This window comes from Notamacropus eugenii, chromosome 4, assembly GCF_028372415.1.
Source record: "Notamacropus eugenii isolate mMacEug1 chromosome 4, mMacEug1.pri_v2, whole genome shotgun sequence".
NCBI lineage: Eukaryota > Metazoa > Chordata > Mammalia > Diprotodontia > Macropodidae > Notamacropus > Notamacropus eugenii.
In genome coordinates, this window is record NC_092875.1 from 473,299,841 (window position 1) to 473,313,339 (window position 13,499).

General features: G+C 39.6%; 1 protein-coding gene across 3 annotated transcripts in view; it reads left to right on the forward strand.

The window, feature by feature from the left end:
* Positions 1-13,499, forward strand: part of JMY (junction mediating and regulatory protein, p53 cofactor) — a 90,104-nt gene that overhangs the window by 31,097 nt on the left and 45,508 nt on the right. For all 3 annotated transcript variants that reach the window (XM_072606426.1, XM_072606425.1, XM_072606424.1), the window contains exon 2: positions 9,206-9,379. In XM_072606426.1, the coding sequence (XP_072462527.1) occupies positions 9,206-9,379 (174 nt within the window). The remainder of the gene's footprint in view (positions 1-9,205; positions 9,380-13,499) is intronic.

A 13,499-nucleotide genomic window follows, 5' to 3' on the forward strand; every position in this document is an offset into this window, starting at 1 on the left:
CCAATTCCCTGTATTTCTTATTTCCCGATTATATGCAATAAAAATTCTCAGCATTCATTTCTAATACTTTGAATTCCAACTTCTCTCCCTCCCCCCTCCCTCCCCAACCCCGCTGAGAAGACAAGCAATTCAATATAGACTAAATATGTGTTCTTTTGCAAAAGACTTCTATAATAATTATATTGTATAATATTAATTTTAATGGCCTCTGTCCTACCCTACCCCCCTTTATTTTTCCCCCTACAATTGACCCTGTCTCCTCTCAAAAGTGTTTATTTCTAGTGACTCCCTTCTCCCATTTGCCCTCCCTTCTAACATCCCCTCGCTCCACTTGTTGCCTCCTCTCCTACTTTCCTGTGGTGTATGTAAATTTTCATATCAAATTTAGTGAGCATGTTATTCCCTCCTTCAGCCACATGTGGGGAGAGTAGCTTTATTTTACCCCCTTCTTCCCTTCTCCCTTATCTCTTCCATTGAATAAGATTTTTCTTATCTTTTATATGAGTTATATCCTGCCCCGTTCCATTGCTCCCTTTCTCTTCCTGGAATTTTCCTCCTTCACCCCTTAATTTTTATTTTATTTAATTTTGTGTGTATGTGTGTGTGTGTAGATATCATCTCTTCTGATATAACACACCCTGTACTCTATCTATCTGTGTGTATGTTTGTGTATGTACAATCTCTCCAACTACCCAAATACTGAGAAAAGATTCAAGAGTTAAAAATATTTTTTTTCCATGTAGTAATGTAAACAGTTCAGCTTTAGAGTGTCTTTTATGATTTTTCTTTTCTGTTTACCTTTTCATGCTTCTCTTGATTCTTGTCTTGGGAAGTCACATTTTTAAATACAGATCTGGTCTTCTCCTCAACATGAAATTTTGAAAGTCATCAATATCATTGAATGACCATTTTTTCCCTTGAAGTATTATATTCAGATTTGCTGGGTAGGTGATTCTTGGTTTCAATCTCAGTTCCTTTGACTTCTGAAATATCCCACTCCAAGCCCTTCCATCCCTTAATGTTGAAGCTGCCAGATTCTGTGTTATCCTGATTGTATTTCCACAGTCCTCAAATTGTTTCTTTCTAGCTGCTTGCAGTATTTTCTCCTTGATCTGGGAACTCTGAAATTTGGCCCCAATATTCCTAGGAGTTTCTCTGTTCGGGTTTCTTTCAGGAGGTGATTGGTGAATTCTTTCAATATCTATTTTGCTCTCTGATTCTAGAACATCAGGGCAGTTTTCCTTGATAATTTCATGGAAGATGTTGTCTAGGCTCTTTTTTTGATCATGGTTTTCAGGTAGTCTAATAATTTTTAAATTGTTTCTCCTGGATCTATTTTCCAGGTCAGTTGTTTTTCCAGTGAGTTGCTTCACATTATCTTCTATTTTTTCAAATTTTTGGTTTTGTTACTAACTGCTTGGTTTAACTCATAGTCATTCGTTTCCCTGAACTCAGTTCTCTCTTTCAATGAATTATTTTGTTCAGTGAGCTTTTGAACCTTCTCCTCCATTTGGCTAATTCTGCTTTTTAAAACCTCCTTCTCCTCATTGGCTTTTTGGACCTCTTTTTCCAGTTGAGTTAGCCTCTTTTTAAAGCTGTTATTTTACTCAGCATTTTTTTGATTCTCCTTTAGTAAGCTGCTAACTTGTTTTTTAAGGTCTTCTATTGCCTGAGCTCAGTTTAAGTTCCCTTTGGAGGCAGAGGCCTTGACTTCCTGTGACAGTATGCCTTGTTCTTCCTCATCTGAAAGGATGGGGGGGAGACACCTCTTCCCCAAGAAAGTAACCTTCTCTGGTCTTATTTTTTTTTCCCTTTTTTGGGCATTTTCCCAGCCAGTTACTTGACTTCTGAGTTTTCCTCTCCACAACCACCTCGCCTCCAGTTATGCCAAGCCAGCACTTGGGGGCTGAGATTCAAATGAGCTGCTCCCAAGCTTCAGGGGCTGTCAGCAGGGCAGGTCTGCCATTCAGTGTGAGATTAAGTTCAGCTGCTCAGGTAGGGGCAGGGTGGCCACAGGAGGCTCAGTTCCCTGAGGTGGTTTCCGAGCAGACCTTCAACAATGGATCTGGGCTACTGCCTGCTTTGGGAGCTGCCGTCTGCTGATGCCTCTACTGCTGCTGCCTCTACTGCTGCCTCCTGAGGAGAGCTGAATTATAGGGACACCCTGCTCCCCTCTCAGTCAGCTGAAAAGACCCTCTCACTGACCTTTGGCGCCTGTGGGTGGAGGGACCTGCGCTGCTGCTGGAGATTCTGTCCCTGAAGCCTGCTCGGATCTGCTCCCCTCAGTGCTGCGTGGCCAAGCTAGGGCTGGGCTCTGCTCCACGTCGGGTGCGTGACAGACCTTTCCCATCGGTTGTTCAGGTCTCTTTGGAACATAAATCTCCTCCACTCTGTTGTTCTGTGGCTTTTGCTGCTCTAGAATTTGTTGAGAGTTCTTTGCAGGTGTTTTATGGGCTGTGGGGTAAGAGCTAAGCATCTGTGTGTCTTTCTACTCTGCCATCTTGGCACCTCTGGTCTAGGGATCTAAACGGTTCTTAAAGGAAGAATTGCAAGCTGTTATCAATCACGTAAAAGTGCTTCATGTCACTAATAACAGTCCTGAGGTTTCACCTCACACCCAGAAAATGGGCAAAGATGACAAAAGATAGGAATAATCAAATGTTGTTGGGATTGTTCAGGGCAGAATGACCGCCTGATGAGGCTGAGGAAAGAAGCAGAGTAAAAAGAACAGACATGGCTCGAGAAATAGCAACGAGAAAGAAGAAAGTTTTCTTAAATGAGCAATGTGAAAATAGGAAAAAAGAGTGGGGAAAGATGAGATCTCTTCAAGAATATCAGATATATCAGGGAATATTTCCTGCATCAGTGGCCGTGACAAAGTAGTAAGATTTAACAGAAGCAGAGGTGATTAAGAAGCACTCACAGGAATGTACAGGAGAGTTCTTAAGATTGCCTATAACCAAGAGACATTGCTGAGGGTAAGGCTGGTGGAGGTGATGGCATTGCAGCTGAGCTGTTTGTGAAAGTGCTGCCCTCAGTGTGCCAGTGAATTTGGAAAACCAGCAGTGGCCGTTGGATTGGAAAAGATCCATTTATGTTCCAGTGCTGGGGATGAAGAAAGGGTAGTGCAGATTGTTAAGAATGTTCACATTAGTAAAGCGTTGCCAACAAGGTAATGCTTAAGATTCTGCAAACCAAGACTGAACAGTATGTGAACCAAGAACTACCAGAAGAGCGGCAGAGAAACTAGAGCCCAGATTGCCAGCGTTCTCTGGATCTGTTCCTGCTGCGTTAATTACACTAAAGCCTTTGACTCTGTGGGTGACAACAAAATATAGCAAGTACCACATGAGATGGGAGTACCAGATCATCTTCCTTGTTTCCCGAGGAACCCGTATGCAGATCAAAAAGCAACAGTTAGAACTGAACATGGAGCAACTGATTGGTTTGAGACTGAAAAAAGAGTATGACAAGGCTGTATATGGTTACTGTAGATGCAGAGTACATCATGTGCAATGCCAGACTGGATAAATCCAAAGATGGAATTAAGGTTGCCAGGAAAAATACAACAATCTCAGATATGTAGGCATTAGCATTCTGATGGCAGAAAATGAAGAAGAATTAAGAAGCCTCATGAAGAGGTATGAGAGGAGAGTGTGAAGCAGAGACATCCCCTTGCTGCCAAAGGTCCGCATAGTCAAAACTGTTGCTTTTTTAATAGCAGTGTACTGTTGTAAGAGTTGGACTGTAAGGAAAGCTGAGCAATGCAGAATCAATGCTTTCCAGTTGTGCTACTACAGAAGACTTTTGAGAGTCCCTTGGGAGCAAGGAGAGCAAATTAGTCAATACTTAATTAAATTAATTCAGATCATTCATTGGAAGAAGCTGAATACTGAAGCTGAAGCTTAAATACTTTGGCCGCATGATGGAAGGATGGGACTCACTGGAAAAGACCCTGATGTTGGATAAGATAGGAAGTAGAAGAAGGGGAAAGCAGAGGATGAGATGGGTAGATAGTGTCATAGAAGCAACAAACATGAGTTTAAACAGACTTTGGGAGATAAGGGAGGATAGAAGGACCTGACATGCAGTGGTCCATGAGGTGACAGAGTTGGACATGACTGAGCAACAATAAAGGGATTGTGGGAAGATCGGGCATACTAATGAATTTGATGGTGAATCTGTGTGATCATTTTGGAAAATTACTTGGAGTTACACAAGTAAAGTCACTAAAGTGCCTGTATCCTTTGACCCAGAGTTCCACTACTAATCTTATACCCCATGGAGGTCTCTGATAAAGAGACACCCACTCCCACCTGCCGCCTCCCCCTTATACCCAGATATTTATAGTAGCACTTGCTCTTGTGATGGCAAAGTTCTGAAAATAAAGTAGATACACACTGATTGGAAAAAGGTCAAACACATTTTGATACCCTAATGTTATAGGGTATTGCCATACTATATGAAATTATTAATATGGTGAATACAAAGAAACCCGGAAAGACTTGAATGAACTGATAAGCAGAATGAAATAAGCATATCCAAGAAAACAATATATGTAACAGCAACGTTCACAGAAAGAACTACAAAGCCAACAAGAGTGGCAGTTACAACATTACAAAAAACAACATTTCCTTCCACTCTTTCAGGGCCATGGAACATTGCATATGTTTCCAGATTTTTTTTTTCTTTTTGGATTTATTGATTGACCTGCTTAAACACCCCTTCCTCATTTTTCTCTTTTTTTTCCTCCTCCCCTTTAAAAGCATTCTTTTTAATATGAGGTTCTTCTCCAGGAGTGGGGTGTAGGGGAGGTGCAAGAACAAATTTAGGATATTTAAAAACATCCCTATTTTTTAAAGAAAAAAAGTTGGGCCTTCATCTCAGAGTTTAAGAGAACTTTTCAATTCCTCAGAGGTAGTTCAGCTCATCTTCCCTTTCTTATTTAATTCTAGATCTTTGTCATTATCGATTTGCAGTGTATCTTCAAGAGATAATTGATAGGAGTTATGGAATGTCCACTTATATATATTACAATCTAAATAATAAGTTATCCTTCTTGATTTTTCCTATGTAGATAGTTAAACCATATTCTTAGAAATATGAATCTCTGCGATGTTCGTAAGTGTGACGTGATTATTATATCATTTGCAGGCAGTTGCAACTGGAAGTCCTCACTATCTACAGGGAATTTCTCTTTGACTTAGATTCTGTGCTAGACAGTCTCCATCGTAGCTAGAAAGATAGAGCATTTACTAAGCACTGACTGTGTAAGCAGCAGTGTTGCGCTCAGTGCTGGAGATGCGGATACAGGGAAGGAAAACAGTCCTTACCCTCAGTGAGCTTTCTACATTCTAATGGGGAAGACAGCCCATAAAGAGGAGCGTGACAGTGGGCAGGCACCTTTGTTGAGCATTTGTTTTGTATCTGGCTTGATGTCAGTGATTAGAAGGCTGTTGAACAATTATCTCACATTTTTCCAGAAACTTTGGAGGCAGCTAGGTGGCACAGCATATAGAGCAGCAGCCCTGGAATTAGGACCTCAATTCAAATCTGACCTCAGACGCTAGCTGTGTGACCCCAGGCAAGTCACTTTTAACCTCATTTGCCTCCCCCCTCCCACAAGAAGAAGAAATCTTGTGTAATTTTAACATTTGTGGGAGATCCCTGTCTGGCTTGAGGAACCTTTAAGGCATTTAGTCCTACTGAGCCCTGCAGTCTAATAGAGCTTTCAGTCAGGTGCATGATGGAGAAGGTGTGGGAGTGAATGACTTCCATGTCCTTGTCAGGGATACCCCTGACGCTTGGAGAAATGATTCTCACAGAAAGGGACGTAGCTGAGAATTAGGGTTATGGCTCAGTAATTGCTGATGCTTTCTTGGTTGCCTTTTTGGGTAATGATAAAATCAAAGGCTTCTCTTTTTACGCAACAAAAAAGTTATGTTTTATTTTTTCCCAATTTCACATAAAGATAATTAACATTCAATTTTTTAAAAAATGTTGATTTCCTAATTTCCTTTCTTCCATTATTTTTCCCCTTCCTAAGACAGTAAGCAGTTTGATGAAGGTTATATATGTGCAGAAATGTAAAACATTTCCATATTAATCATGTTGTAAAAGAAGAAACAGACCAAAAGAAAAAATAATGAAAAAATAAAGTGAAAAAACTAGTGTGCTTTCATCTGCATTCAGACTCCATCAGTTTTTTGAATATCGATGCATTTTTTTTTATCATTTTTTCTCATTAGGATTGTCTCGTTTCACTGTATTGCTGAGAACAGCTAAATCGTTCACAGTTGGTCATCATACAGTATTATTGTTACTGTGTGCAGTGTTCTCCTGGTTCTGCTTACTTCACTTTGCATCAGTTCGTGTAAATCTTTACAGGTTTTTCGGAAGTCAGTCTGCTTGTCATTTCTTATAGCCCACTAGTATTACATTTCTGTCATATGTCACAGCTTGCTTAGCCATTCCCCAGTGTATGGGCGTCTCCTCAATCTCCAGTTCTTGGCCACCATAAACAAGTGTTGCTTTATATTTGTTCCAATAGATTGTTTTCCCTTTAAGTCAGAGACTTTTTCCATGCCTTTGGCATCTTTCCTTCAGATACTTTGAGAACTTGATGCTCACAAAGCATGTCACATTCAGCATGGGCTTCTCTGTATTCTTGGTTGGTTGCTTTTCATGTCCTTGTCCTCTCGTTTTCTTTGTCTGTATACATTTATGGGCCAAAAAGTGTCCAAGTGTGGTGTCTCCACCATCCTTACTGGTGAAAATAGTATATTCTAAGAATTCCTGCAGGACGTTTCCATATTCATCATCATATTCATTTATTGTCCTGTTTCCAGTTGTATCTATAAAACAGCTTTGCTTTGGGGAGTCTCTTTAAGCTTTCTTCCCTTGTTTTATGAGGTGTGCTGCTCATAATCCTTCACCATCGTTTAAAACCCCAACTTATCTCCATGCTTTGATGAGGCATTGACATAGGATTTTCCATGATAGAGAGAAGGATAGCGATAGAGACTGAACCTGTGATTTCACTGGTATAGGTGAATACCCTGGTAAAGAAATCCCCTTTACCTCAGGGCTGATATTGGCTTTACCTTATGTCCTCTCCTTGGGGTTCAACATGACCTTCAGCTTTATTTATGGTGGACTTTATTTCCATTTACTCTTTTGTAGATGCTGTTAATGATTGTTTTTCTGATTCTGCTTACTTGCATTAGTTTGTGTCTTTCTATACTTCTATAGCGTTATATGTATTATTTCTTAACGGTACAATAATCTTTAATTACATTCATTCACCATGATTTGTGTAGGCATTCTTCTGTAATAGCACCCACTTGTTTTGAATCCTTTGCTACCATGAGAAGTACTGCTACAAATATTTTGGTGTATATGAAGGCCTTTGGGCCAGGAGGTGAGGTGAGTGATCTCCTTGAGGTATACACCTAATAGGAGAATCTCTGAGTCTCTGAGATATAATAAAATCTTTTGTAACTTATGAACCTGGGATGCTGAAGATGGTTTACAATAAGATGCACGTTGTGTATACATGTATAAGTGTATGTATTGTATACACATACATATATACATGTATGTATATATAATGCCAAGCTTATAACTTGTAGGTCAGTGGTTTTGCAAAAGGTTATATGATAAGATGTTTCAGGATTCCCAAGTCTTCATCTCAAAATGTGCATTTATTTCTTAATGCAAACACAACCCAAATATCACCAAAAAAAATTTGTACGTTATAGGTTTTCTTTCATTGTGTTTTAATTTAAAATTTCTTAATAATTCAGAATAGGAGCTGGGTTAAGTTAGACACATGTAAGAAATAACCTAATATTAATCTATTGACCACTGCTAAATTTCAGAGGAGAGCTTGACAGAGAAACTTCTGGAATTTTTTTCCTAGTGGATTTTTAGTAATCTAACAGACTTAGAGTGCGTATATATGTCAGTGTTTGTAGGCATTGCAGTCAAATTGTCAAACCCAGCTTGTTGAACTTTATTCTTAAAAATGAAAATTTAAAGAAATTCAAAAATTGAAGGGAATGAAAGAAAAATAGTCAGCTGGCATTTTTGGGGTGTCCGTTTTGTGTTCTAGGTGCTATAGAATAAAGATGGGGAAAAACATAGCCTTGAGCTTCTCGTGTGGGATTGAGATAATTGTATTTTAAATAACTAGAGGTCACAAGGACACATGCATGATAATGTAGTTCCAGCCATATGAAGAAAGACAGAAGGAATTACAAGGGGGTCATCTGCTTCATTTGGAGTTAGTCGTTCTTGAGAAGTATCTGCTTTAGTTGGAGAAGTCAAATCATCCTTCCTGAAAGAAGTGAATCTTGATGGTGGATCTCAAGGCAAAATGCCTTCCACACTCAGAGAGAGAAATATGGAAGTCACTCACATAATGTAGCAGATCATGTTTGTGTATGTGTATCTGTTTGTGTATCATGTTCTGATTTGTTATACGATTTCTTTCATTTATCTTAGTCTGACTACATAGCATGACTATAGTGAAAATATACTCAATAGGAAAGTATATGTAGAATCTATACAGAATTGTATGCAGTCGTGGGGAGGGAGGGAGGTAGTGGGGGGTAGGTGGGGGGGGATAAAATCGCAATTGTATGGCAGTGATTGTTAAACATTAAAAAATAAAAAAAATAAAAATAAAAAAAATAAAAAAAATAAAAAGAAGTGAATCTTGGGCTAGGTCCTAATTCCAAAGCCTTCCAAATAAGGAGACAAAAGCAGAGATGGCTTCAGTATGAACAGATGCAGGAAACATTCCTAATAATGATGGAGAGGCTTCTTTGTGGAATAGAAATTAAGTTTGATGTGGACAAGGAAGACTTAATGTTGCAACATCAGTTATGGTAGTTTGAATTTAAGCAGGCAATAGGGAGTCAAAATGCTTAAATAGAACGGTATCGTAGAAATAATTTGAAAAGGTTATTCTGGTATGATGTGGTACAGAAGCATGGAGTGTGGGGGGGAACATTGAAAGTCGTCAAAATTATGTAGCAACTTTCTTCCATCTTGCTTTTATTATATTACGTAATATGCCATGAAAAGAATTTATTAGAATTTTGGGTCTGTTTTAAGTAGCTTAATTTGGAAAGCGTGTAATCGGCTTCATTACTATTGGGGTTTTGGCATTACCCTCTAAATCTTCCATTTTTCTCTTCAGTTATTAGAAAAACATAAGAACACAGAGAGCATGGTGGAGCTTCTGGACCTGTATCAGATGGAGGATGAAGCTTATAGCAGTCTGGCAGAAGCCACAACTGAATTATACCAGTACCTATTACAGCCATTTCGAGATATGCGGGAACTTGCAATGCTGAGAAGACAACAGATAAAGGTAGTAACAGCAGACTACTGAATTGTTTGTAGTGTCCTCATGTTTTGGTTTGACACTAATGAAAATGCACTGGGCAGGCCTGTAGTTTCCCTTCTCTTCTCTTCTCTTCTCTTCTCACTTTCCAATCTGCCTCATCTTGCTTGGCATAGGTTTGGGGGGGTAGACTTGTTTTGGAATTCCTTGTACCTAGAGAGTCCACGGTTATGAGGATGATTTGGTGAGGTCACAGAATTCCAACCCTGGGGCATTCATTTTTCATGTTTAGATAATGTGGATCATATCTTTTGAATTGCAAGTTGTGTTTGTCCTTCGTTTTTGAAGAGGACCATGATCTCAAGATGATGACATGACTTGCCGTTGACTTTGATTCGAGTGAGGGAGGCCTGGGCAAGGTCACCAGCCTCACTTTCTTCTGAGCCATCTGGGTCCAGCGGCCTGATATTCATCAGGATGGCTGGAAATGGCCCAGGATGCCATGGGAGACCCTGGCCCTTTCAGGCTTAGGTCATACAGCATTCTCACTTTGAGTGAGATACACCCATTCAATGAATAGACTTCTTTAAGTTACTCAAGGGATGGCCCCTTTAATCAAAAAAAAAAGTAAGGTGTAAGAAGACTGGAAAGGTAAAAAGGGGTGGGTTGTGAAGATTTTTGAAAGCCAAATAGAAGAGGTAAAAGGGAACCATGGGAGTTTTGGAATAGGAGGGGGATTATATGGTCAGACCTATGTTTTTTAGAAGATCAGTTTTACAGTGGAATGGAAGATGGTTTGGAGTAGGAAGAACTTTGAAACAGGGAGACCAACCCAACCGGCAAGCCATTGATGTAGCCCAGGTGTGAGGAAATATGCCAGCATGGTAGCAGTGTCAGAGGACTTGACTATTTATTTGATGTGAGGGGATGAAAGAAAGTGTCACTCTTTGGGGTGACACCTAGGTTACTAGTCTGAATAATTGAGAGGTTGATGGTATCCAGTAATATGAAATTCAGAGGAGGAAGAGGAAGAATTAGTAGGGGGGATGATGAGTTAATTTTTGTGACTTCACTTTTGGTGAATGCTAGATTTAAGATGTCAATGTGACATCCAGTTCATGATGTCTGAAAGGCAATTGAATGTCCTGTGTAATAGTTCAGGACTGATAATACAGTAATGGCAAGGGAATATAGAAGAGGTTTTATAGAACATTTTGAGTCATATTAGAATTGGAATCAATAGGACTTGACATCTTGCTGGATATGGAGAATGAGAATAGTCATCCTGGAGATGAGAATCTTATGTGTGGAAGGCAAGAGTTAGGAATTTGAAAGTCAGACGTGTGGAGATGATAGTAGAAACCATGAAGGAAAAAAAAATGAGATTGCTAAGAGGCATTTGGAGGATTCGAGGGTCCAGGAGGAAATCTGAGGGAACATAAATGTTAAGGGATCTAGCAAAGGGGAGACAATGAAGAATTTACAAAAGGAGTAGTTAGTCTGAGTAGAAGCAGAAGCATCTAGAAGACAGAAGGGTAGTCAGTAGTGTCAGGAACTGGAGAAGACGATGAGGACTGAGGCTTTTTATTTGATGACATACTGAAAAAGCTTCAGTGGAGTGATGTGAATGGAGAATCAGATTGCATATGAAAAAGTGAAGACATTTTGGGCTAAGCTACCTTGTCAATTAGTTTGGTGGTTTAAAAAAATAAAATGGTAGATAGAAAGGAGATGGAGTAGAAGGGTTTAGCCAAAGCCTTTTTTAGGATTGGAGAGAGACTTGGCATATTTTTAAGCAGATGAGAAATAGACCCTGGAAAGGGAAAATCCAGAATTTGCATACGCATGAGGAGAAGGAGGTAACTGTTGGACTAAAGGCCTAGGAACAGATCAGACCTAGGACACAAATAATAGAATTAGCCTCGGGAAGGAAAAGAGAAAAGGCAAATTTATTGAGAATCACAGAAATCTCAGAAGGGACCTTAGAGGCCATCCAAGATGAGAATCCCTTATAACTTAGCTTGTCAAGAAGCATCCAGCTTCTACTTAAAAGCCTACCATCTCCTGAAGCGGCCCATTGTACTTATGAATAGTTCCTTAGAGCTATTTAAGAAGGTTTCCTTATACTAATTTTGTTCTGTCCTTTCTAAGGCAATGATTGAAGATGTTGCCAGAGAAACCTAAAGTAAAATAAAAGTGTACAAGTTCCTTTTTTTTTTTTTTTTTGGTGTTGTCTGTTATTGTCCCATCACCCTATAGTTGAGCTTTCTTCCTGGCCCCACCTCCAGCCCCCTCCCATTGTAGGTTGGTTTTTATTTTACTCCCTTTTGTTGTTTGTAGCTTTCCTTGCCAGTTTTCTCTCTCCTGATAGTATTCTTACTGGATATAGCATGTCCTGCATTCTTCTTCTGTCACCTGCCCTTCTGTCTTTTACAGTGTCTTTCAAACTCCAAGTTAATTGGTGAGTTCCTTGTGCATTTTCATTGATCTTTTCAAACAGTTCCCCTTTTTCTTCCTCACCAGAATCATTTCTTTATGCCTTCAGAATTTCATTCTTAATGTTTCCTATCCCTGTTGACTGTAGGATTTTATTCCATAGGATCCCACTTCATCCTTTTTTTCTTGAACTTTTTGAAATCTGCTCTCTTAAAATTGAGAGTACCTGTCGGACTCTTTCTAAAAGTTTCCCTCTGTTATTGCGTGTTCTCAGTTGGGTCCTGATTTCCCCATCGTTTCTCTCTAAGTGACCATTTCATCCCTCTTGGTGAGAATCAGGGACAGAATTAGAGTTTGCCTTATTGGGTTTTCCATCTTTTGAAGGGTGATGTTATCGCTAGGGCAAGCCAGTATAATATTAACTGCCATATATTTGGTAAAGAGAAAGGGAGCTTCAGTGGATTTTTCAGTAGTTGAAGTTTCCCAGAACTACCATAGCTTATGTAATCTGTTTGTTGCTGAACTGCTCTTCTGTATTATACTCTTAGTGCAACATAATTTGTATTACCATATCTGTTGGTCTTTATCAAAGTCAAAGAATACTATAAATCAGATTAACTTCTTCCCCAGTTTGATTTCTCTACATGAGTACATCTTAACATACAATGGTATCCAGTGTACCTTGTATCACTGACCTGCTGTTCTTTTTCAGGAAGGTCATATTTTTCTAGTTATGGGTCCCATCTCCCAAGTCCCAGTGACATATATGAAGTTAAAATTCAGCTCCACACTGTCCTCTTCCATTGAGACCCTTGCCCCATTTTCATTTCACCGATTGAGCTATGCCAAGCCTTAACCTTAGATCACTTCAACACCTGCTACTTAAAATGGAGAAAATCAAGCAACTGTTTAGGTTGGATCTACTGCAGATTTATGTTATGTAAGCTCAATTGCTGCTGGGCAATCCTACTATATTTCCCTCATCAACTCACTATCCTACTTTCCACCCCAACTCTTCCAAACTTTGTCATCCTTCCTCAACCTCTCATGACTCCCCGGTCATTCATTGTGACCTCTTTTGTCTCCCTCTTCCTCATCTGGTATCACTCATATGTTATCTGCCCCTCTCTTCTTCACCGTTTCAAATGATAAGTTGGCCTTACTCCTTACCAAGTCTAACCCTTCCACCTGCTCAAGCAATACTGCTTCATTCCATCTCTTAAGAGAGTTTCCCCACTGTCATCCCCACTCTCACCAACTCTTTCTCGATTGCTACAAACATGCCAGTTTCTCCTTCATTCTGAAAAAATCCTTCCTTGAGCCTGCTGTCACTGCATATCTCATCTGCCCTTTGCCACTAAACTCCTTGAAAAAGTTACCTACAATATCTCTTCTCATTTTTTTATCCCTTTACAATCCAGCCTTCTGACTTCATCCTTCCATCAAAATCGCCCTCTCCAAATTTACCAGTGATTTCTTAATTGCCAAATCCAGTGTTCTTTTCACAATCCTCATCCTTAACATTTCTGCGGTCTTTGACACTTTAATCACTCTCTTTTCTATGTATTTGGGACGTCACTCTTCTCTGAAGAACCTCTTACCAATCTAACCACTCCTTCTCAGTCTTCTTTTCCAGATCACACTCGCTAACCACAGATGTCCAGGAACGTTCTTTCCTGGGTCCTCTTCTCCTTCTGTACTGCTTCCCTTG